Source organism: Miscanthus floridulus, chromosome 10, assembly GCF_019320115.1.
Source record: "Miscanthus floridulus cultivar M001 chromosome 10, ASM1932011v1, whole genome shotgun sequence".
Classification (NCBI taxonomy): Eukaryota; Viridiplantae; Streptophyta; class Magnoliopsida; order Poales; family Poaceae; genus Miscanthus; species Miscanthus floridulus.
This window is the reverse complement of record NC_089589.1, coordinates 31,747,182-31,771,778: the sequence shown is the minus strand read 5'-3', so window position 1 is coordinate 31,771,778 and position 24,597 is coordinate 31,747,182. Positions and strand designations below refer to the sequence as shown.

Sequence of the window (24,597 nt, the reverse complement as noted above, 5' to 3'; positions counted from 1 at the left end):
TGAAGAACTCGTGCAGCTTCCCTCGATCCTAGCTTGTTGTCGATTGATCAGTCAGCTCACTAACCATTTGAGTAGGATTTGGCCGAGTGCAAGGCACCGGCCTCCTTAGTCCCGACGTCGGCAACCAGTCCATCGACCATACTTTTGTTGATTCACCCATACTGATTTGTCGTATTAAACCACCCTTGAGTACCTCCCTGCCTTCCACGATAGACTGCCAAATCCTTGAAGGAAAACCACTGTTCGGGAAGTAAATAGCTTTAAGAACCCGAGCACTCAAGTAAGTGTCATCCTGTAGCAGTCGCCAAGCTTGTTTTGCCAAGAGTGCAAGGTTAAACATCTCCATATCCCAAAAACCATGACCACCAAAAAACTTTGGCCTTATCGTGTCTTCCCATGCCACCCAATAGGTCTTGCGTTTCCATCTTTGCTGCCCCACCAAAATTTCTGTAGTAAGCCGTCTAAATGTTGGCACAGCTCACGGGGCACGGCTTGAAGATGGACATAGAAAAAATTGGAATTGCTTGCACTACCGATTTGATAAGGACCTCCTTTCCATCGGCTGACAAACACCACTCCATCCATCCCTGCACCCGAATTTGAAACCACCTTTTAGGGCTAAGCCCACGTCAGAAGGCATTCCCAAATATTTCTACTTAAGAGCTTTGTATGTACTTCAAGAATATTCTTGATTTCCCCTTTCTAGCCTTGGCTGCACCCCTTAGCAGAATGTATTGACGATTTTTTCACGTTTGTTTCTTGGCCAGAAGCTTGATAATAAATATTCAAAACCTCCTTCATCTCTTGAGCACTCTTCCCATCTGCCCTGAAGAACAGCAGGCTGTGATCTTCAAAGAGTAGATGACTAACCGTCGGTACCGACGGCTCTACCCTAATGCCATGGAGCGCTGGTGACTGATTTCTTCATTTCAAGAGGCACAAAAGGCCCTCTGCTGCTAACAAGAACAGATAGGGGGAGAACGGGTCACCCTGTCTGATCCCCTGAGATGGAGTAAACGATTCCAGACGTTCACCATTAAGTTGAACCAAAAATAATACTGCTGTATCCAATCTCATGATCATCTCGACCCAAATCTGGTGGAAGCCTAGCCAAAGCATAATTGCTCTCAAGTACGGCCATTCAACTCGATCATAGGCCTTCTTCATATCCATCTTGAGAGCACAACGCCGTAAATCCCTAGCACGCTTCTTCTTCATAAAGTGTATGCATTCATAGGCTGTAATTATGTTGTTCGTGATCAGCCAGCCAGGTACAAAGGCCGATTGCTCTTCAGAGATTATGTCTGGCAACACCACCTTTAGTCTATTCGCTATAGCTTTGGACACGATCTTGGATATCACATTGCATAGACTTATAGACCAGAACTGACCCAGATCCTCTAGGTTCTCAAACTTCGGTATCAACACAATAATTGTATCAGTAATCACCTTTGGGTTGTCATCCCCACACAGAACCTACAGCACCGTTGAGGTCACATGTGCACCACAGATATACCAGTGATGCTAGAAAAAATGAGCCGGGAAACCATCTGGTCCAAGAGCCTTTGTGGGGAATATCTGAAAAACAGCTTCCTTTATTTCCAGTCCCGTGAATGGCATCAGGAGTTTATCATTCATCTCTGACGTGACCTTCATAGGAACTGTATCTAAGACAGCATCCATATTACGCACTCCTTTCGAGCGAATAAATTTTTGTAAAACTCCCTTGTCACATTCCTCATCTCCTCCGACTCAGTAAAATCCCCATTGGCCTTCTTGAACTTAGAAATCTTGTTTCTCAATTTCTTGCGGCTTGCGCCTAGGTGAAAAAAACCGTGTGTTTCTATCACCCTCAGCTAGCCACCTGATCGTCGACCTCTGTCGCCACATAATTTCGTCTCTATGATTTAACTCCATGATGCGTTCCTTGATCTTCAACTCAGCATATGTTGGTCCGACTCGCATCGGATCAGACTGCTGAAGCTCTTATTCAGCATTTAGCTTGCGTAGCTCCCAGCGAATGCTGCCAAAAGTGAATTTTTTTTAATTTTAACACTTTTTGTAAACTAATTTTAAATTTAACACTGTTTTTTTTTCAAAACTAACACGTTTGGCCGTGCCTATTTCCATGGTGCGGCGAAAAGCCTGTACCGCGCCATGCATGATGGCGCGGCGGGTGGCTGACGTGGCGACGACCGGAAATACTGACCGGTGACGTGGCAGGGCCCGCCGCGCCACCGATCTTGGCGCGGCAGTGCCGCGTCCTAATCCGTGGCGCGGCAGAGCCGAATAAAAGCCCTGCCTGCCCGAGCAGTAAGCCCGCCTGCCCGCGCCCGCCCGCGCCTGGCCTCCGCGCCAGCCGCCGGCAGGGCCTGCCCACCGCCGAGCACGGCGGCCGCCGCGCCACGAACGTCGACACGCCACGGCCGTCGGCACGCCACCCCCTCCGGCCACGCACGGCGTCTGCCCGCCGCGCCCGCCGAGGCCAGCGCCCGCGCCTCCCAGCCCGGTCTAGCGCGCCATTGCCGTGAGGACGAGCGCCGCTGCTGCGAGGTACTCCCCTACTGTATTTGTTGATTGAATCGACATTGTTAGTATAGTAAGTTAGTAAAATAAATAAAGTTACTATAATTAGTAAATTATAGTTAGTATAGTTAGTAAAGTTAGTTAGTAAAGTTAGTTAGTTTAGTTAGTATAGGCAATATAGTAAGTTAGTATAGATAGTAAAGTTAGTTAGTTTAGTTAGTACAGTTAATGAGTCTAGTTATACATTAGTTGTTGTAGTTAGCCTTGTATGGATGTTAATATTAGATTAGTTAGTATAGTTACAGTTATAATAGGTATTAATATTACTATGGACATTACGTACGACGATTTCGACGACTTGATAAAGTTTCTTGAAATGCTTTTGCAAATGGATTATTGTGTTAGAGTTTTATATGGAGGAAGTGTTAGGAGAGAAGATGGTATGTTTAAGGATATGGAAGAAGAATTGGAATGGTTTGATGAACCTCCTAGCTTCAACGACCTTTGTGTCCGTTTGAATGCAAAGTTTGGCGGTGATTTCACACTGATGGGGAGGTTTGATACTGGGAAGACTAGGGCACACTATGTCCTCATGCCCTTGCGCGACCCTGCTCTTTGGTCCCGCTACACTAGGGTGCTCCAAGGTTCCAATGTGCCCATGGCTGAGGTGGTGGTGGAGAATGAGTACATGATGTAGGGTGTTCAGGACGGCCCGCCCATTGATGGTGTTGGAGGCAATGAACAAGAATTAGGGGTCAAAGGGGAAGCAACTCAGGATAACATGAATTTAGACGGGCAGTTGATGCAGGAGTAGTTTCATTCAACTACAGTAGGCTGTATAAGCAATGACTTCGATGTGAATGAGTTCAAACGGGAAGAGGAGGAGCAGGAGGAGGAGGACAGGATCGGTGATGTAGTTAGCAGTGATTCAGACAATTCTGATGATGACCAAGGAGGTACAGATGCTATGCCAACACCGGTTGATGCCATGTCAGTACCGGTTAATACTATGCCATTACCAGTACCAACTGAGGTTTTCCATGGTATCCAGACTCAGGGTAGACTAGTCACAGATTTGGCAGCAGATGGTATCCCCTATGATTCATGGGCCAGAATTAGCGAAGCGTAGTATTATGTTCCACCACCACCTTACACAGCGACTGAGCTTGAGCAACTAAGGTCGATGAACGTACCTTTCAGGGGTGTTCCGAACTATAGGGATGTCAGCATGATGGATATGGCAGTTTGTGACACCGGTCTCTAGATGTGTTGGAAATCATTGTATGACCATGAGAAAGAAACTCTTAGGAAGGGGATGATATTCAATACAATGTCAGAGATGAAGCTCTTCCCACTACAAGATTTTCGGTCTACTGCAACGCCAAAAAAGTGTAGCAAAAGACCCAAAAATGGTAGCCATAGTAATTTTGCTACCAATTTTTTTTGGTTAAATGTCGTTGCACTTGTAAGGGTAGCAATAGCATAATGCAATGGGTTACATTTTAGTTGCGACACACAGCCCCTCTATTGCAACACTTTTGACGCTTTTGCAACACCTGGTGAGTGTTGTAACAAAAGCAATTGCAACCACTATGGGTGTGGTAATAGTATCAATTGCAACGAACTAGGCGTTGCTAGCGATACGTATTGCGACACGCTGGTCGTGTAGCAACACAATGCAAGCGCAACGCAACACAGGTGTTGCAATCGTGGTTGTTGCTACGCAGAGAAAGCATTGCAATAGAGGTTCTCTATTGCCACGTCGCCTAAATGGTTGCTATAGGTGGCTTAGGTTATTGCAACATCTCTTCAGGTTGGTTGCTACAGAGAGGTCATATATTGCCACGTTTCTGAATGGTTGCTATAGATGGCATAGGCTATTGCCACGTTACTTAGGTTGGTTGCTACAGATAGGTCATCTATTGCCACGTTACTAACTATCTGGTTGCTATAGGTAGATTCCTCTATTGCCACCGTCATCTTTTTGTAGTTGCAAGAGATAGTTTCTCTATTGCCACGATTATCGTACCTATTGCCACGACTAAATGTGATTGTTATATGTGCCATCATATATTGCAACGCCAGATTAATATATTAATAATTCATGTTGCGACACTTTGTTTGGTAGCTTAAATTAATAATCGCAAAATGACAAATACATAATGAAGGAAGCATCGACATCCATTAAAACGAAATATAATTTGTTCATACAAAATCTTTAACAAAACACACCGAGTGTCAAACTAAATGAGAACACAAGTAGATACCTTAACACATAATAATGTGTTAAGCACAGACAACTGTTTGAACTCATTCGAATCAAAAGACTAATGTCTACTGTAGCAGCGAAGGTTCCCTTGATATGTATGTTGGCCATCGTCCCACCATTCGCATGCTCCTTCTCAAACTCAAGATTCCTCCTGAAAAAATCATTGACATGCATTAGTTAAACTGAGACTAGTGGTGGCAAAGCTAATTGAACACTGAAGCAAAACACGAGCTGCAGTACTAGAGTTCTGTGAGCTGCAGTACTATCAACCATGAACTTTGAAGCGTAAAGCAAATATAAACATACATGCAGCTGCCTCCCAAGACATTTTATGAGCACAAACACATCCATATATATTTCTAATCAGCAAGAGGAAACTAAGCCTGGACCATATTTAGGAGCAGAACAAAAGAATAGCTATGTACTTCTCCAAAAGGACTATATGTTCCTTTTTAATGCAAAGAGAGATAAAAGGTTTCACATAGTACCTGTGTATTCTTTTTGGACAATGCAGATCTTTTCCTAGCCGCAGTTTCCTTCAGTTGCTTTGCTGTAGTATAAACAGCACCCGAATTCGCTGCCAAATTACTTCTAGTCATGCGCCCTCTAGTGAGACGTTCTTCAGCTGCGGAAGAAGGGGGTTGTTGTTCTGGCTGGCTGGTTTCTTGGGTAACCTGAAAATAAATGGTTGGTGGTAAAAATTACACCCCTTGACAAGAATATGACATGCATGTTACAATTAAACATTCTTCAATTATCATCAAACTACCTGCTGACTATGCATCATGTGTTCTCCCATTGTAGTTGTTACATTTTGTGTCCCCTCAATTGTTGCAGCAGCAGCAACATTTTCAGTTGGCTCCACAATTGTGCTAGCCTGCATTTCGAATTGGGTTCAAGATCATGATTTTCAGTTCAATAAACTATGAGAACATAGATGTTGTTAATATTATCTTTTGTACTGAAGCTTGCTGTTGGGCTGCTTGCAACATTAACATAGCTTGCCTAAGTGCTTCTCTATCAGCCTCCCTTTCCTTGTTCATCTGTTCAAGCTGACGCCTATGTTCTTGCCTCTCGGCTTCCCTTTCAACTTCTTGAGCTTCTAGTCTATCTTGCAGCCGTCCAAACGATTCAATGAGGGCTTCCTCCTGTTGCAGTTTGCGCTGGTAGTCCTCCGATAGTAGCTCCTTTCTAGTTGGGTACCTTGCAAGGTAACCATTAGCATGCATCTTGTTTGATTTGATTTTTCTCGTTTCCTTGTAGGTTGATTGGAAAATCTGGTTCTGCTCCAAGTCTGAGACGACATTTGCGTCAGGCCTTGACTCCAGCTCCATAATCTTCCTGGTTGCATTGTCCTAACAAAGCAAAGACATTTAGTTAATTAAAACTTTAATTCTAAGCGAGGACAGTTGCATCACTTAATAAGGGTTGTAAAAACTGTTTAATACTCACATAGACTTCCCTAGATTCCTCGCTTGTCCATTGTCCATTTTGTTGGTGGGTCATCATAAAAAGCTCCATATCATTTGGCTCTTCACCAGTTAGTTGGTCCCTCTAATTAGGCAAGAATGTAAAAAAATTAGCCATATTTCATAATCTAGTGAAATGTAGAAGCTTTTATAAACTGTAAAGATCAGGAAGATATCCACCACGAATTTAAAAACAGAAGATAACAGAAATATTTATTGCTATTGAAAAAGAACAGGAATCCAAGTTCTTCTTTTTGTTGGCACACATTAGTTTTAGTACTTTTCAGCTTTCTGTATACAAGGATGCAAAATATATTTTTTTGTAGTGGGCAGTGGGCTAAATATCTCTATCAAATACAAAGACTATATAGGTTATAACAATATCATGTCATTGTCATTCGGGGGCACAAGCACTAACCATAAAAAAATGCCTGAAGGAAAACCTTGTGACAGAATTTTTTACCTTCTCATAGCTCAATTGAGAAAAACCCTTTGATCCTGTAACATGGTGTATCTGTCGATTGTGCCGATTCTGAGAATTCTTATTGCTAATCCTCTGCACAGAACCAGCAATGATTTGATTTTTATAAAATCAGCAGTGCGCAAAACATAAACCTTGACGTCAGAAGTGGAATTGGCAAGTTTTTTTAAAAATTGGGAACAAACCTGGAATTCTTCGGTGCCAAAATACGACACCAGATAGTGCCACTCAACAATGTCTAATTCTTCTGGCCTATGTCTCATTCTCTCTTCATAGGTGGTGTACGCCTTGTAGGTAGCACTAAATGTAGATCGCCATCCTTTGTAACGGTCATTAGCCACCGTCCATATCTTGATTCTGTTCGCCTCGTTATCCTCAAGGTCCCACTTAGCCTGCTCAAGGTAAAGCCTAAATAAATTACTTCTTAAACAATAATTCGGTATTGAAATTTTGACATCCACATGGATAACAGAAGCTTACCAGCACATCGTTTGCTATTGCAATTTTGACATCCACATGGATATCTCTCCATGTTCTTACTCCGATGAGAGGTGCTCTTTTCCTCGTGAACAGTGTTATTTCATCAACAAATATTCGTTTGTTTGAACCTACAGGTCCTCCAAGCCTAGAGAACTGGATGCTAAGCTTCTGAGACGCCTCCCTGGTTCTCTTGTTTGTTGCTGTCCATCCTTTCAAGTTACCTCTTGGCTTCCTCTTTTTGGAGTCTTGTCCATGAAAAACAATTATATACAAAGCAAAACACTTAAAAACTATTGACATAGTTTAAAATTAACTGAACCTCACAATAAATTGAAAATATTCATTACTTACTAGTTCCCTCTCCCTGTGGAATGAAACGCCGAGCATGAGATGGTCTGTTTACTGGCGGTGTGGGGTTGCTATCTTCACTTGAAAGTACTACATCTGTATGATGATTACTGTCCACATATGCCACTGCAGAAAATATTGGTCACTTGTGTAAGATATGATATGTTTGTGAAGGAATATTAACAATAGACATGTAGGGACAGATGTTATATTACTAATATCATTCAGTTGTCCTTGCACCCTTAACCATTCTTTGTAAGTTTTGGTGGTGTCATCCCTGTCGATATCTTTCAAATCTGGATCAGCCAAGCTAATATTAGTACAAAGGCTTCTCCAATATAAAATAATACAACAATTTTGAAATATATAGGAGTCCAACATAACACTTACCCGTGAATTGGTTTTCCTTATGCATGACGTGCAACCATTCCTTGTAAGCATCAATTGACTCCTCATCTTCATCTATATTCTCTTCCCTAATGGGTCTCCTTCCAGGTACTTTCAAGGGTGTTATGTTCACATTCTGGTCTATTTTTTGTTCCTTGGACAGCAATAGTCTGACCTGTCTTTCCTCCTCATTACATGCTATCATAGCATCTGCATTGACTTCTTCTTCGATTTCGTGTAATGTTGCTGCATTACCACATCTCCTCTTGTAGTACAAATAGTCCCTTACCCTATACCCCAATTGTAATTTCATTGCAAGCAAGTTACTCAGGGTGAGATCAGCCCTAGTGATTCTAATAGTAGAAGACTCTTGCCCCCCCGGCAATCCCTCGCAAGTGAAATAGAGAGTCCATGTTTGATCCGAGCTGCCAAATATTACAATAGTATCAAACTTAAGCACTAGTGATGATACAACAATATACTTAAAAGGAAACCAGTGTACATATAGTATGTGTACAGACAGAGAAAGTAATTAAAACTTAGTGCCACTTATTTGAACTATATGTGCACCCCCATGACTGAAATTAAAGTAAACCAAAAAAATATTTATACTAGGAAACACTAAATATTGCACACTTGTTCTTCTTAGCTTAATTGATAGGAAATGCTTACAGTCCCATTCTAAATTAGAAATATGTATACTATGTGTATGGACAGAGACCAAACTCATTAATCCCTACATATCATTAATCCCAGGCATTCGATCTACATTATCCCCATGGCGCACTGCTTCCTGCATGTCCCTGCAGCGTCGATGCTCTTAGGCTACATTTTTCCCAGAACATTTTCAAGATTATATATCTAAAACTCTAAACCCGAGATGTTGAATCCAAAAATATGTGTTACCTATCATTGGTCTCATTGATTGGCAGGGAGCTCTCTTGTTGATCACCAAGTGCTGCTGTCGACCCGGATGAACGTGTTGCCCCAAAAAGGGACATGGTGGCGTTGGGTCTGTATGAACTTGCCGGCGCCGCTGCCGGAGTTGTTGGCATCCCGGACGAACGTGTTGCCCCAAAAAGGGACATGGTGGCGTTGGGTCTGGATGAACTTGCCGGCGTCGCCGCCGCCGCCGCCGCCGCTGGAGTTGTTGGCATCCCCGCTCCTGCAGGTGTGCGCATCGACGTCGAGGACGGAGGTGTTCCACTCGTTGGAGTTGTCGTCATGTTCGACTTCTCTTTGGTGGAATCCAAAAACCCTAACCGTGTGGAGGCGGCGACGTGGTAGATGAGGAAGCCGCGAAATAAAAGGGGGCGGCGTGGGGGGAGGAAACGGGAAGTCGCGAAATAAAAGGCGGCGACGTGGTAGATGAGGAAGTCGCGAAATAAAAGGGCGCGAGAGTTTTTCGTCACGGACCGTCCGCCAAGAGTAGACACCCAAACTTCTATGAAACGCTGCTGGAAGCCAACATTGCTTTCTTGGTGCCACTCAGTCCCAGATGACTCAAACTTCCAAAGTAATATAAGTTTCTTTTGTTCTCCCTAATTCTCACTCATGCCAAGTGTGGGAAGGATTTCTGCATAAGTGAACCACGTGAATGGTATATATGTAGGGCATGGAATTGAGTATAAACGATATGCATTGATAAATTGGTAGATAAACCCATAAAGTGTAGCATATTGAGTGGCATGATGAAGTTAAGTTGCACCCACATTTGACTTCATTACAAATAAGTGATAGTATATATAAAAATTTACCGTGAGATGGATATATATATATAAAATTTTGGCTAAGTCCCTAAATTTACCATGAGATGGACATGCTGAAATTTGTTAAGCCTGGATTTTTACCATGGCTTGGATATTGTCAAATTTGATTTTTACCGTGGGACAGACATATGCACTATCCATATGTCTGTCCTAAATTTTTGCACTGGAAGTAGGGTTTCCAGCAGCGTTTCCATATGTCTGTCCTAAATTTTTGCATATGTCTGTCCCACGGTAAAAATCAAATTTGACAATATCCAAGCCATGGTAAAAATCCAGGCTTAACAAATTTCAGCATGTCCATCTCATGGTAAATTTAGGGACTTAGCCAAAATTTTATATATCCATCTTATGCCGATCGAGTTGCATGCATGCTTCTCCGATCTCATGAATCGTGATGCGTGTGGTGGGGTTCTGACCGAACCTCGGCGTTGAGTCGGGCCGCGCCGAGCCTCGGCGTCATCTGATCGCACGCCGACCTCTCGGATGGTGCCAAGAGCTCGGCGTCATGTTCTAAGACGCCTAAAAACGGTCTATTTTCAGCAAAAGTTTTGGTCGGGGTCTTTTTCTAAAAAATGTTTTAAAAAGGGACCAAAATGCAAAAATATCACGTGGTTGGAAGGGAGGGAGGGATGTTGACTCCATCCAGATAAGGCTCGGTCCCGGGCGGGTCTACTTCCGCCCGACACGCGCGGACGGTCCTCCACAGGTCGCGGACGGTCCGCCGTTAATTCTGTCATTTTCTGATGCGCTGCCTACCAACCCACCGGATGGTCCGCCAAACGATCTGGACGGTCCGCCACTTGTAGCGGACGGTCCTCTGAACTCCACGGACGGTCCGCAGTACATAGGAGAATACTTCAGGTATACGTGCGGCTCGGACGCAGGGCATGGCCGCTTGCCCACAGCCCACCCCGTCCGTCCCTGCCTGACTCGCTTCTTCAGGGGATCCTCAGGGGGCGCTGCGCACGAGGGTGATTCAGGGGGCGCTGCGAACGAGGGTGGAGTCGCGATCCTCAGGGGGCGCTGCGCACGGGGGTGAGGGCGACCGCCGCCACTGCTCGGCATCTGGACTCCTCCGACCTCCGCTCCACTGCCCTTCGGACCTCCATAGAGGTGCAACCCGTGGATCACAGAATCAGTTTTGAAGGTATGAGAATCAAAAGCTCGCAGCCTCCGATGTCTAATTTGTATTACCATATAGCTCGCTAATTGTGCTGTAATGTGATTAATTTAGGTAGAGTATAGCTGATTTCTGCCCTGATTTCCACATCGATCGATCAATCAGACAAGCCGTCCTCGCGGCGAAAGGTACGAGATCACTATGGGCTGCACATATATAGTTCAATTATGTATGTAAATACGCTGGCTAAATTGGTGATCATCGTTCATCTTCATCACGCAGATGTCAGGCGATGATAGGAGTTGGATGCGCTTGCCTCGTTCTTCAACCGAGTGGCAGAACAAATTCATGCAGTTTTTGGACAGGACATATAGTGGCACTTCAAGGGGTGGAACTGCAGCATGTCCGTGCCGTAAATGTCTATGCATGTCACATAGAACACGGGCTGTGCTTCAGATTCATGTCCTTTCAACAGGGTTTGCTGAAAGTTTTATAATGGAAGGGGAAGGTTCAGCTGATGTGGTTTTTCACAATGAAGATGCAGGACCTAGTGATGTACAAGTACACAATGACGACCCAGCAGCAGCAGATGTACAAGTACAGAACGATGATGAAGGTGCACCACATGATTCTGGAGTAGACAATGAAGAAGGCGGCGCACCGAGTGAAGATGATGAGGCCAGTAATTTGATTAAATCCCTAATCAGAGGTGAAATACGAGGAGAGATCGGTGATGAAGACGAGCCGAACGAGCAAGCCAAGGTCTTCTTCAAGTTACTACAGGAGGCAAAAAAGGAATTATATCCAGGTTGCGAAGATGGTACAAAGATATCTTTTATTGTGGAACTTTTCCAGGTTAAGTGCATGTATGGGATAAGTAACAAAGCATTGGAGGGGGTACTCTTTCTGATCTCAAAGTTTCTCCCTAAAGGTCATTGTGTCCCAAACACAATGGAGAAAGTGCAAAGGGTGGTTCGCGATCTAGGCTTGGACTATATCAAGATAGATGCATGTGAGAATCATTGTGTGTTATTTTGGAAGGAATATGAGAAGCTGGATATATGCCCCAAATGTAAAGCATCTAGGTGGAAAACAGATGACCGTGGTGATGGCCATGTGAACGATGGTCATGATAAGAAACGTCGTCGTGTCCCAGTCAAAATCCTTCGGTACTTCCCTCTCACACCTCGGCTACGCAGATTGTACATGTCAGAGAGCACGTCATCAGAAATGCGTTGGCATGAGGAAGGAAGAATAGATGATGGCAAACTACGTCATCCTGCTGACTCCAGGGCATGGAAGCACGTGGACAATATGTTTCCACGATTTAAAGAAGCTCGTAACGTTCGACTAGGTCTTGCTTCTGATGGCTTCAACCCATTTGGTATGCAAAATGTTACTTACAGTTGTTGGCCTGTTATCCTAATACCTTACAATTTGCCTCCTTGGTTGTATGAGAAACAATCTTATTGGATCATGTCGATGTTGATACCTGGCAAGAAAACTCCTGGAATGAATATTGATGTTTACTTGAGGCCCCTCATTGATGAGTTGAAGGCGCTGTGGAATACTGGTGTTAATTGTAGGGATGTAAAGGCAAAGGAAAACTTTACACTCCGTGCTATGCTACTTTGGACAATCAATGACTTCCCTGCATATGCGATGCTTTCTAGTTGGAGCACAAAAGGAAAATTTGCATGTCCTTACTGTCACAAGGATACAGATTATTTGTGGTTGAAACATGGGAAGAAGTTCTGCTACATGGGACATCGTCGGTTTTTGCCCTTAGACCATCCATGGCGCATGAACAAGATGAGCTTCAACAATGAAGAGGAAACCAGAGAGGCTCCAGTTCCATTGTCTGGTCAAGATGTATTAGACCAATATGCAACTTTTCATCCAACGGGATTTGGAAAGGACATATCAAAAAAGAGGAAGCGTGATGAAGACGCAAGATGGCACAATTGGAGGAAGAAGAGTATTTTTTTTGAGCTCCCCTACTGGTCTTCTTTGCTCATAAGGCATAATTTGGACGTGATGCATATTGAGAAAAACATATGCGAGAGCATATTAGGGACTTTGCTTGAAATTGAAGGGAAATGTAAGGACAGCGAGAATGCCCACCTTGACATGGAACATCTTGGGATCAGGCAAGATCAGCATCCTGTGATTGATGATGACACGTACACCTTGCCAGCAGCGTTGTACTCTCTAGACAAGGATGACAAGAGGATTTTATGCCAATTTCTTCAAGGAGTGAAGATGCCTGATGGGTTCTGCTCCAATTTAAAGAGATGTGTTGACGATAAAACATGTAAGGTGTCTTTACTCAAAACTCATGACTACCATATTATTCTACAAAAACTATTGCCCTTAGTCATTAGAAGGATTTTGCCAGAAGATGTTGCCAGGCCATTGATTGAGCTCAGTAGGTTCTTCAGTGCACTTTGTTCAAATGAGTTGGTGCCAGCAGATCTTGACAAACTAGACAGTTCAATTAAAGAGACTCTTTGTCAGCTTGAGATGGTTTTCCCGCCTGCATTTTTTGACATAATGATTCATTTACCGGTCCATCTAGTTGAAGAGGCTAAACTAGGAGGGCCCGTGTGTTACAGATGGATGTATCCAGTAGAGAGGTATCTACGTACTGCTAAAGGATATGTCAGGAACAAGGCACAACCAGAAGGATCAATAGCCGAGGCATACATAGCTGAGGAGTGTCTTACATTTTGCTCTCGATTCTTCGACGTCGACACCAAGCTGAGTCGAGCTGATCGTCATGAAAATACAGTTGTGAATGAGCCTCCAAGTGGTCTAAGCATATTTAGTGAAATTGATTACAAGAGGAGAGGAAATAAGCTTAAGAATTTGGAGAAAGTTGAACTTCAAAAGATGAGGCACTACATAATTACTAATTGTGATGAAGCCAGGAAATGGGTAGAGTAAGTCGCAATTTTTACCACTAAATTTATCTTTTATCTGCTTGTTTGTGGCATCAACTAATAATTTGGTGCACTCTGATGTAGGGAGCATAAGACACAACTAACAAGGGATAGTTCAATTAACATTAAAAAACGACACAAGGAGCATTTTGTAAGATGGTTTGAAATCGAGGTATGTAGTATTATTTTATATTTTTAAATTCAACTTTATGGTCAGACCGACGTAGTAATTAACCGGTAGATGTCTAACTTGATTTTTAAATTGCAGATAGCAAAACTATATGAGAAAGGGGAAGCAAGTAAACTGATGCATGCCCTTTCTCAAGGACCTGACCCTCGAGCTCGTGTGTTGAATAGAGTGCACATCAATAATTGGCTATTTCGGACAGCTGCCATAGAGAAAAGTCTCGTGACACAAAATTCTGGTGTCCTTGTGAAGGGTGACGATAGTACAGGCAACATGACCTGGTATGGAGTCATTAGAAATATAATCTCACTGGAATTCCCACAAGAAAAAGAAGTTATATTATTTCAGTGTGATTGGTATGATGTGCCGGCTACCAGTACCAGCAGAAGCAGAGGGTACACTAGGGACAAATTTGGTATTATCGACATTGCTACTTCCATGTTCAGATATTCAGATGAACCTTACATTCTTGCTTCAAACGCTGAACCGGTGTTTTATGTCCCTATCGTGAACAAGCCGAGATGGTCTACTGTTGTTTTGGTGAGACCAAGAAATTTGTTTTCCATGCCAGACACAGGAAATGACGCCGATGCACTTGATGTGGGAATCCAAGAAATGAATGAATCAGGCCAAGGTCAGGAATTCTTAAACTGGTCAAGACAAGATAGGGCAGGCACAACTGGTTCTGCCGCCATTATTAATCAAGTGCGTAGCGAAGCAATTCCCGAACCTGTTGATGACTATATTGGTGATGATGATTCTGACGACGATGACACCTATATTGATGATGGGGTTATTGCACCAGTCATGGAAGAAAATATAGAAGATGATTTCTTTGCTTGAAGACAATTTTTTTGTTGCACTGTTTGGTGGGAAGGGTCAATTGTCCTTCATATGCATATGTCGCACTTTATTATTTTTTTCTTTTGAACTGATGACATGGTTAAGTTTGAACCGTTGCATGGAACCTTAATGTTCGTTATGCTAATGAATACCTCTTGAGATAAATGTTTTAAGTATTTGAAATAAAGAGGTAAGTGGAAAGTTTTGAAATAAAAATCACGATTGCCCAAGAGTAATCACCGGTCGGCAAATGTTTGGACAAGGAAAGGTTCATTAGCGTGGTCACCATGTGACCGATGGTGCACGGTCAGGCATTTACTATCGCTAACAAAGTGACCAACCACCCCGGTACAACTTCAAGTACTAATTAACATCCACGCATACTTAACATCAAGTACTTAACAGCAACTACTACTTAACAGAAAGTTTCAGAAACCAGGCATAAGGACGGAGATGCCAAGATGGGGCCAGGGTTGGGGCGTTTTATAACTCATAAGGTCTTCAATCATATCAAATAAATTAAAACCTGAGTTACAACGAACACACCTACATAGCGCAGTGGTGTAGAAGGTTTTATCTGAACCAGAGCTCCATGGTTCGAATCCTGTGGGGAGCACTTTTTAATTTTAATATATGCGTCCCCAATTCTTTTCTTTCCATACTTTTTTTTAAGTTTTAAATTCGTTGCAATTATCAAAGTATATTGCACTTGAACACAATTTTCGCTTCGACCCCATAGATTTCGTTGCAATAAAATTTAGCACTTGCAACAATATCAAAGTATATTGCAACTGCCAAAAAAGGTTGCAATTGACCCCCACTTTTGCTTCACCTCCAAGAGTTCTCGTTGCATTAAGTATCTAGCATTTGCAACGCTTGTCAAATTTTATGCAACACAAAAAAAACGTAGCAATAGTCAAAACCAAATGCAACTAACGTAAATGTAGTTGCAGTACTACCACACAATTGCAACCAAAATCAAGTCTACTGCAACCATTTTTCACCATTGCAATATCGTCCACCAAATGCAACAGAGCTTTGCAACATCTTGAAAACCGTTGTATTAAAGGCATGTATCGCTACCATTTTTTAGAATGGTTGTAATACAACAATCTCTGGCAACCAAATTTTCTACGTTGCAATTCTTCGGCGTTGCAGTAGACCGAAAATCTTGTAGTGTCCTTCAGGACTATGCTATGTACCACCATAGGCCGTACACCGTCACTCATTCGGACCAGGAGTTGAGCTACCACGTGATATGAAAAAACGGTTGTATGTGGATGTTAAATGCACGAAAGAGACAGAGTGATGGCAAGTGGAGAATAAGTAAAGTTGTTGAACCCCACACTTGCCTATCAAATAGGGGGAAGGAAAATCATCAGCAGCTCACTGCACGTTACCTCGCCCGTCATATATTGGGGCTTGTTGATGACAATAAAGACATTTCGGTGTCTTCTTTACAACAGTCCATATCTGGATTCGTTAAGTATGATGTGAAGTACGGAAAGGCTTGGCGTGCTAAGCAAATTGCCCTGACTATTCGATGGGGTAGTTAGGAGGAAGTGTACAACAGGGTGCCCCACATCTTATGTGCAATGCATTACTACAACAATGGCTTGAAATGGTTTGTGGACACCGGAGGGATGTGTTTTCGGGACCCATTGAGGCATGTCCTCTATCGTGTGTTCTGGTCATTCGCGCAAAAGGAACATGCATTCTAGTTTTGTCAGCCAGTCATACTTGTTGATGGCACTTTCCTAATAGGAAAGTACAGGGGCACCTTGATGATGGCTACTACTGTTGATCCTGAGGACCAGATAGTATCCATGGCTTTTGCTTTGGCAGAGGGAGAGAACAATGAATCGTGGTCATGGTTCATGCGGCTTCTACGTGTACAAGTGCTTGGCCCATCTCGCACTATATGTTTGATCTTGGACCGTCACCTAGGGCTTCTTAATGCTGCAGCTGAGCATATAGATGGGTTCCTGCCTCTAGTGCATAGATGGTGCATGAGACACTTTGCCGCTAATTTATGGCGGTGTCAACAGAAGCAGGAGGTATGTGACAAGGTAAAGGCTCTATGTTGTGTACGTACAGAGCACTAGTTCAAGGAGACAAAGAGAGAACTAGACAAGATGGTAAATGAAGCGGGAAATGCCTGGTTAGAGGCACAGATGGAACAGAAGGCTCAGTGGGAGTTAGCATATGACGAGGGGGGTTTTAGGCATCATGACCACTAACTCATTGAAGTCCTTCAACCGTGTATTCAGCGGAGTTCAATCATTGCCTATGTCTGGAATTGTTGAGTTCTTCTTTCATAAGTGTAACGAATATTTTTGTGAAGAGGTGGGAACTTGCGCAGAGGAATATAGCTGAGCAGGGGTGTTTTGGAAATGCCGGAGCTGAACATTTGAAGGAGGCCGAGAAATTGGCCAAGCAGCACACCACCGAGCCGTATGACCCCTCCGCCATATCTTTAGTGTACGGGGCAAGGGTGGCACAAGCTTGGGCGGCGAACGTTATGGTGGACGAAACTACCAAGTTGATCTTGAAAAGGTAGAGTGCAGTTGCAACATCCCTCAGATCATGCATGCCCCTTGCTCTCATATGATCACGGCCTACAGGGTTCGTGGGTACAACTATGAGGATCTGCCATATATGTCACCCTTGTATCTCCGTTCGAACACCGTTAGTATTTGGGGGATGAGCTTCGAGCCATACCTTGACCCGACACAGTGGCCACCTTATAATGGTTATGACTACGTGCCGCTATGAGGATCTAATGAAGGTAGGGATGGGTAGGAGGAAGAAGAAGCGACTCAAGGGGGACATGGACGCTATGAGAGGGTACAGCGAAGACATGTACGGCGGGGGAGACTTCAACGAGACCCGTGGTAGGAATCTTTGATCCATTTACAAAGAATCTGGTCACAAGGCTAGCAGGCATAGAAAACGAGGGCAGCAGGTGCTTTCATATTGTGTTCGTATTGCATAACAAGTAGTTCAAATTTTGCAATGCTACATAATGTTAATTTGAATATTGTTAATTTGAATACTCTAACCCTTTGTTTATCAATTTGTAACAGGATGGCCCCTCCCACGCCGCACTAGATGTACCCCCTTCTTGAGGTGGAGTACGACGATCCCCTTCTTCCACCAGATGACGAGGTTTCCAAGAGGCGTTCGAGGGATCCTTACATTCCTAGGACTTAGTTCGTTATGTCAAACGAATATTGTCGTCCGAAACTTGTAGACTCATGAACCAACGAAAATGTTATGTGGCAATTTGTCATCCATTTATTTGCTTCATATTCATTTCAACTTGCTCACGGTCGTGGCAGTACTTGTAGTTGTTTATAGCACCGACAGTAGCTCAATTGAGGCTGGTCGGTTTCTGTCCGCGTCACTGCCGCGCTGTGGGATATGGCGCATCACTGCCGCGCCATGGACTATGGCGCGACAGAACCTAGGCTATGGCGCAGCAGAACCAGTGGGCTATGGCGCTGTATTTTAGATAATTTCACTCGATTATGTTCATTTTAGAAATTCTCAATGCATGATACAAACAGATAGGATCACTTAAGATCAACCATGGGTAATCTGAGTACATGATACATGGATACAATACATCAATAGTTCAAATGGAATATAAGACAACACAATGGAATTTCTAGTACATAGCTACATTGATCATTAATAAAGCATGGAACTAACAGACGGCGCAATCAAAAACCCTCAGTCAGAAACATACTGAGTAAGCAACTCGTCGTCCGAGTACCAATCCTCAACCACAACCCTGTTGCTGTGGCTAGGCTCACCTGTATTGCCCTGATCTGCCTTTCGCCTATAGTAAGCGGCCCCCACTTCATCTACGGCCTGAGACAAGAATGTGTTCTCTTCCTCCTCATTCATGTGGCTAGGCTCACCTGCATTGCTCTGACCTCCGTGTCACCTGTCGTAAGCGGCCTCTACTTCATCTACGGCCTCTGCGGCCTGAGTGAAGAACGTGTCGTCATCCTCCTCCACCTGCAAGCCTACCTCTGCTAGAGCGATGAGCTCGCTCAGTCTGCTAGTGTCATCCTCAGCCTCCTCTGCCTGCAAGCCCGCCTCTTCTAGAGTGATGAGCTCGCTGAGTCTGGCAGTGTCATCCTCATTCTTGTCCCCCTTATCAGACAACACAATCGGTGATTCAACAGTGCGACTAGCTCGCTTTCTGTGCTCATCTAACTTCTTTTCCTCGTACCTTGCACGAGCCACCTCTGCAGCATGTTCCTCACTGCATCCAAGTCCTTCATGTATAAAATGCAATCAGTTAGAAACGTGATTATATTACATTTAAAATTAGGCAACAAAAAAAGGCTTTCAAGCACTCACTGGCACATAATGCAACAACATGCTCGTTCAAGACCTGCATCTGTACTCTTGTCTCCTCTCTTGCCTCCTTCCTTTCCCTCTCCTCCTCTAACATCATCTGTCTCTCCAATCCCCATTTGTCAAACCCAACATTGATCGGGTTACAAACACCGCGCTGTCTAGCAAACTCACGCATCTTGTCTTTGTGATGTTTAACGAAAAGGTTGATGTAGTCAGGTCCATATCCCCTTTTCCGTGCAATTACTTTCTTCCCCTTTAGTTCATCCAAGAACTTAGCTTGACCATCATAACATTCCCACCTGCATTTCCTAGTGCTCTGTTCAAACGAAAAATTATATCATATATGTCTTAGCAAAAGAAACAAAATATGATTTCATGGTTACCACAAAAATAACCAACCTCATCTTAGTCAACCATATGGCCGCCATAATGGCCTATTCTGAGATCCAAAGGGACTAGACCGTAGTTGGATTTAACACCACATTCGCACTTGACTGGAGGTGCTTTGTAAATTAACATTTCTTTCTTCTTTTCCTTTGCCTTTGGAGGTTCTTCTGGCCATTGGTTCTTAGGACCATACAACCACTCCTTGAAACAACACTTTGCCATTGAATACACCTAAATAAGGTGACATTAGTACATGAACACATATAGCTCAACATTTCAACATATACACTTTGCACTTACTTCATGCTTGTTTGGACACACAAACTCCAACGTATTCTCAGGGTTTATCACAGCTCGATCTCCGCAATCGCACAGAGGAGGTTCCTCGAGTCGTCTAACTATGGTTAAGTGCTTCTCCTTACCATCACTGGAGGGGGGTTAGGGTGAGGTGGAACCCACCGCTCGAAGTGCTCTCGTGGATGTCGCCCTCTCCACCAATCGTCGAAAAGGAGGTACCTAGGGTCAAACTTGTCTGCACCGTCGATCCACTGAAAGAAAAGGCACCTCTCATGGACCTACACAACAAAATTCCAACAAAATATTAGTAACCTAGTAATACAAATGAAGAAAAAAAACATACGGAAACAATTCCTTACATTAAAACGACTGCATGTGTAGAAACAATGAGCCGCTGTGTCCGAATGTCTCGATTAAAACACGTCGCCCGGACGACCACAGTCACAGTTAGGGATAGGGAGTCTAGGATGGACAGGGGCATCTTTGCTAGACTTGTCGGGGTATAATTCTCTAGGATGACCCCGTTTTTGCCACAACTGCTCCCGAAACATGTCTTCCATCTAATAAAATGGTTCAAATTAAACATCAATCAAAACAACGCAAATTAATGTAAAATATAATCATTTGCATTGCAACTAAAATAATATAACCAAAACTTATAGCAACAAAAATATACATGGTAAACATACTTCTAACTAAATAATTAACCTTAACATTGACAAAATCAAACTAATATCTTCCTTCAAACCATAGCCCATAGTTCCCAAACGTAATTTTCCTCCTAACCTTAACTCCCATTCATAATATTCCTATCCACCATTCAAACGAAAATAAAAAGTGTGTCATTACCTTGAACGAGCACGAGGAGGGAGGGAGGCAGCCGGGGAATGGAAGGGAAGGGAGGGAGGCAGGTGGCAACGGAGGGCCGGGCGAGCGTCGGGCACGACGACTAGGCGTGGGTAGGCGGGCTTGCAGCTCGGGAAGGCGGGACTGGCCGCGGGTCTTTTATTCGGTTCTGCCGCACCATGGATCAGGGCGTGGAACTGCCGCGCCAAGATCGGTGTCGCGGTAGGCCCTGCCACGTCACTAGTCAGCCTTTCCGGTCGTTGGCACATTAGCCATCTGCCGCGCCACCATGCATGGCGCGGCACAGTCTTTTCGCCATGTCATGGCAATAGGCATGGCCAAAAGTGTTAGTTTTGAAAAAAAAAATAGTGTTAGATTTAAAATTAGTTTACAAAAAGTGTTAAAATTAAAAAAAAATCCCAAAAGTCATCCTCTCCTAGCGTGCTGGTGGCCAGTGACATCACCTAATTTGTGCTGGAGATCCTGTATATTGGTTGGTTCTGGCCCCTCCCAAGCCTCTGCCAGCGTCTACGAAAAAATCATCATGAGTTTCCCACATCACCTTGTACCTGAACTTCTTCTTTTTGCTGCTGATAGGCTCATCCTGTCGCCAAGAGAGGATGATTGGACCTTGATCCAATGCGGCTGTAGTAAGATGCCAGACTATAACAAGTGGATAGTGCTTCGACCACTCAGCCGTGGCCAGGGCTCTATCCAGTCGAACCCGACAATTCATAAGAACCACCGGTAACCTTCTTTTCATATGTCCTATTCCTTAGGAGGAGGAGTAGAGTAGATCTCGGCAAGTTCTTCAGCGAGCAGGGCTGCATCGGTCCGGTTGACCTCCGGCTTATCTGTAAGTACCATCATGGCTTATACTTCTGTTCGTACGGCTGCATCGATCCGGTCGACCTCCATTGTGACTCTGGTATAAGCTAGTTATCGACTCTTGTTTAGTTCAAGTACGGCTGCATCAATCCGGTCGACCTCCACTGCTCGAACTAGATTAAGGTCAAGTTATCGGCTCTATCTAAGGGTGGCATCCTTCGGATAGATTCATTAAGTTATCGATATTGCTTATTGCTTTCATTATTTATTTAATTACAGCAATATCACTTCGCCCGATTGGGATTAGTCTAGATCGGCCTTATATCCTATTTAACCCATCGTTTGCTAATCTAAACTGATCTAATCTGCATCTTAAACGATGAGTTATGTTTTATCGGCTGTTTTATGTCAATCTTGATCGTGCATAGTGTGCGGTTAAGGTATGTCTGGTCTTGAATAGATCTAATGGCTAACGAAAACCGTTCTGTGGCCCATTATCACGGCCTATGTGATTCTGCCTCACACCCCACTATTAGCACCATGGAGTGGGGATCGTTATTTGGTAGATCTGTTCCTGATAGGGCATGACCTTAACTGTGCGCTATGCCTGAATCGGCTGTTTTAGCCAATATCGAGTGCTTTCACATATGCAGTTCATGTCACGAGACCGTTGAAGTAAAGATAGGTTGAAAGATGTGTTAGCCCCATGATTTTATTATTGAGTTACGGCCTGCATGATTCTGCCTCATGCCCCACTGATATTAGTAATAAGTTAGAGTCATCGAATTATTGCTGTTTCTACGGCCTGCATGATTCTGCCTCATGCCCCACTAGTCATGACGATAGATGAGATCTAATATGTTCATTAGATTTATCTTTATTAAATGATTAAATGATGATAAGCTGCTTCTTTTATATAAAAAGGGATTCGGTTACTTGCAGTCAAAGGCTTAGCATAAATTGATTATCGTTGACATCCTATCGCCATTGACTAATATTTGTCTAAATGAATCGACTATTTAGTCGATCTCCTTCCATATCGGCTCATAGAGCCACACATTCGGGACTGTCTGGCAACACCGGCATGTTCTGCCTTAAATTACTGATTAGCTTTCTCTCCTTGTCAATTGCAGGGTCAAATTGACTAGCAAGCTCGGGAGGAGTATGCAGGATCGACCATCCCGGCGTTGAAGCCAGGCGGATCTATAGCTCCATCGAGCAGACCCTTCTGGTTTGCTCGTGTGTCCTCGGCATGGGACAAAATTTCATGCCAACACATGTTCTGGCATGCCTGGTGGGACCCCACAATCGTCATGGCGGTTTACAACAACAACGACATCCTTATGGTACATTACGAAGACCTACCTGATGGAGATAAAGGTGTCATCAGTAAAGCTATAGAAGAATTTTAGAACAAGTGTTTGTTGTCCTACACCAAAACACGTGACAATACAATTGTTCAGAAATATCCACTGCCAAGAGTTCTATTGCATGGGCAGATAGATGTAGATGAAGCTGAAGACAGGCATTTCTTCACGGAAGCTATAAACAAATCTGTTCGTGATGCCATATCAAGCCATAATGAAGCTTTCTTGGACACATTCCACAATGCCATGAAAGAGGTGTTTCATGGGTTTCTAGTTGGTCAGGTTGGGCTGGCTTATTACAACATTCCACATCCATCGACCCAAGGGACTAATCAAGTCGGTACCAGCCATCGAGAAGCAGCACCAGCTGGTAATGATGATCTCCAGGCAGTTTAGAGTTCATCTGAACAAACTCAAGGTACTACTACAAATCAGATACAGTGTAATCCTATATCGTCAGTGCAGCATGTGCAATAGCTAACGGGGCAAGGTCAGAACTAGGTGATTAATTTTGGCACATCAGGCCACATACCATCGTCGGCTCAAAAAATAGCACCATCAATTCAAAGGATCCATAGAGATATAGATCATAATGTCTATAACCAGAGACTTCAAGCAGCAAACCAGCAAAGGACCCAGCAGATAGAGATTCCATAGGGGTATCATTATGGCACAGATTATAACACCCTTCACATGATTCCAAATCTAGGGTATCAAGGCACATGGGATTTCAATCCACAGATGGGTCAGCAGGTGCAGAGAAATCCAAATTCACATGCTAATGAGTTGTTGCTAAAGGTGACCGAGATGATGAAGAATCAGTTCGGTCTGAAGCCAAAAGGGCTGACCTTTTCGTATAAATGCCCATATCCAGAATGGTATGATTTGGTCGCTCTTCCTGCAAATTACAGGCTTCTAGAATTTGCTAAGTTCACTGGCCAAGACAGCACAAGCACAATAGAACATGTCAGTCGGTATCTTACATAATTGGGCGAGGCATCAGTTGAGGAGGCCCATCGAGTTCATTTCTTCTCCTTGTCCCTGTTAGGGCCAGCCTTCACTTCGTTTTCATCACTGCTAGTCAACTCCATTGCCAATTGGGCTGACCTGGAAAAGAAATTTCATACATATTTTTATACTAGGACCGGAGAAAAGAAGATTACCAATTTGACAACTATAAGGCAGAAAACTAACGAATCGGGCACTGAGTTTCTTCAGAGGTTTCGAGAGACTAGGAATCTATGTTTCTCATTATATTTGGCTGATGATCCGCTAGCCGCTTTGGCCGTTCAAGGAATGCTGGCAACATGGAAAGAAAAACTGCTGGGACAAGAATTTGACAACTTGGGTCAATTGGCTCAACGAGTGGCAGCGCTCAATAGCCAATTTCAGAGTATGCGCAGAGATACCTGATTCTAGAAGAGTACCACAGGGGCCGAAGCTTATAATCCATATTAAGTCGATTATGGCTATGAAGATGAAGAAGAAGAGGTTGCTGCGGCTGAATGGAATTGGGGCAAAAAGATAGTAATGGTGCCAAATCCTTGGGGAAGAGAAGTCAAGGAGAGCTATGACTTTGATGTCACAAAATCAGACAAGCTTTTCGATTTCTTGCTTGAGAAGGGACAGATCAAGTTGCCCGATAATCATGTTATGTTGCCCCCTGATTAGTTGAAG

The 24,597-nt window shown here is 43.6% G+C and overlaps 3 protein-coding genes and 1 long non-coding RNA gene across 4 annotated transcripts; 2 read left to right on the top strand and 2 right to left on the bottom strand.

Annotated features, from left to right (window-relative positions):
* Window positions 1-4,813: 4,813 nt before the first annotated feature.
* On the bottom strand, window positions 4,814-5,689 carry LOC136489953 (uncharacterized). The gene is made up of 3 exons (XM_066486465.1): window positions 5,565-5,689; window positions 5,284-5,469; window positions 4,814-4,946 (listed from the first exon to the last, which is right to left on the bottom strand). The coding sequence occupies exons 1-3, from the start codon at window positions 5,676-5,678 to the stop codon at window positions 4,935-4,937; spliced, it is 312 nt and encodes a 103-aa protein (XP_066342562.1). The 5' UTR covers window positions 5,679-5,689; the 3' UTR covers window positions 4,814-4,934.
* Window positions 5,690-5,718: 29 nt separating this feature from the next.
* LOC136488353 (uncharacterized) lies at window positions 5,719-8,961 on the bottom strand. The gene is made up of 9 exons (XM_066485314.1): window positions 8,867-8,961; window positions 7,964-8,250; window positions 7,789-7,869; window positions 7,577-7,699; window positions 7,226-7,470; window positions 6,931-7,137; window positions 6,728-6,820; window positions 6,248-6,349; window positions 5,719-6,150 (listed from the first exon to the last, which is right to left on the bottom strand). Exons 1-9 carry the CDS (start codon window positions 8,959-8,961, stop codon window positions 5,719-5,721), a joined length of 1,665 nt encoding a protein of 554 aa, XP_066341411.1.
* On the top strand, window positions 8,960-13,268 carry LOC136488352 (uncharacterized). The gene is made up of 3 exons (XM_066485313.1): window positions 8,960-9,158; window positions 11,325-13,168; window positions 13,227-13,268. Exons 1-3 carry the CDS (start codon window positions 8,960-8,962, stop codon window positions 13,266-13,268), a joined length of 2,085 nt encoding a protein of 694 aa, XP_066341410.1.
* Window positions 13,269-13,340: 72 nt separating this feature from the next.
* LOC136486019 (uncharacterized) lies at window positions 13,341-14,188 on the top strand. Its single transcript, XR_010766641.1, has 3 exons — window positions 13,341-13,791; window positions 13,876-13,963; window positions 14,060-14,188. It is a non-coding gene; the product is annotated as an uncharacterized lncRNA (long non-coding RNA).
* The last annotated feature ends 10,409 nt before the right edge of the window (window positions 14,189-24,597 follow it).

What these genes read in the sequence shown, in the direction of transcription:
- LOC136489953 (XM_066486465.1), bottom strand. Translation starts at nt 5,678, where the DNA reads ATGCAGGCTAGCACAATTGTGGAGCCAACTGAAAATGTTGCTGCTGCT. An exon ending in ACATGATGCATAGTCAGCAG is followed by an intron (nt 5,470 to 5,564) that starts GTAGTTTGATGA and finishes ATTTATTTTCAG; the next exon opens with GTTACCCAAGAAACCAGCCA.
- LOC136488352 (XM_066485313.1), top strand. Translation starts at nt 8,960, where the DNA reads ATGGTGGCGTTGGGTCTGTATGAACTTGCCGGCGCCGCTGCCGGAGTT. An exon ending in CATCGACGTCGAGGACGGAG is followed by an intron (nt 9,159 to 11,324) that starts GTGTTCCACTCG and finishes TCCTTTCAACAG; the next exon opens with GGTTTGCTGAAAGTTTTATA. An exon ending in TTGACGATAAAACATGTAAG is followed by an intron (nt 13,169 to 13,226) that starts GTGTCTTTACTC and finishes TATTGCCCTTAG; the next exon opens with TCATTAGAAGGATTTTGCCA.
- LOC136488353 (XM_066485314.1), bottom strand. Translation starts at nt 8,961, where the DNA reads ATGTCCCTTTTTGGGGCAACACGTTCATCCGGGTCGACAGCAGCACTT. An exon ending in AGGACAACTGAATGATATTA is followed by an intron (nt 7,700 to 7,788) that starts GTAATATAACAT and finishes TATTTTCTGCAG; the next exon opens with TGGCATATGTGGACAGTAAT. An exon ending in AGGAATCTAGGGAAGTCTAT is followed by an intron (nt 6,151 to 6,247) that starts GTGAGTATTAAA and finishes TTGCTTTGTTAG; the next exon opens with GACAATGCAACCAGGAAGAT.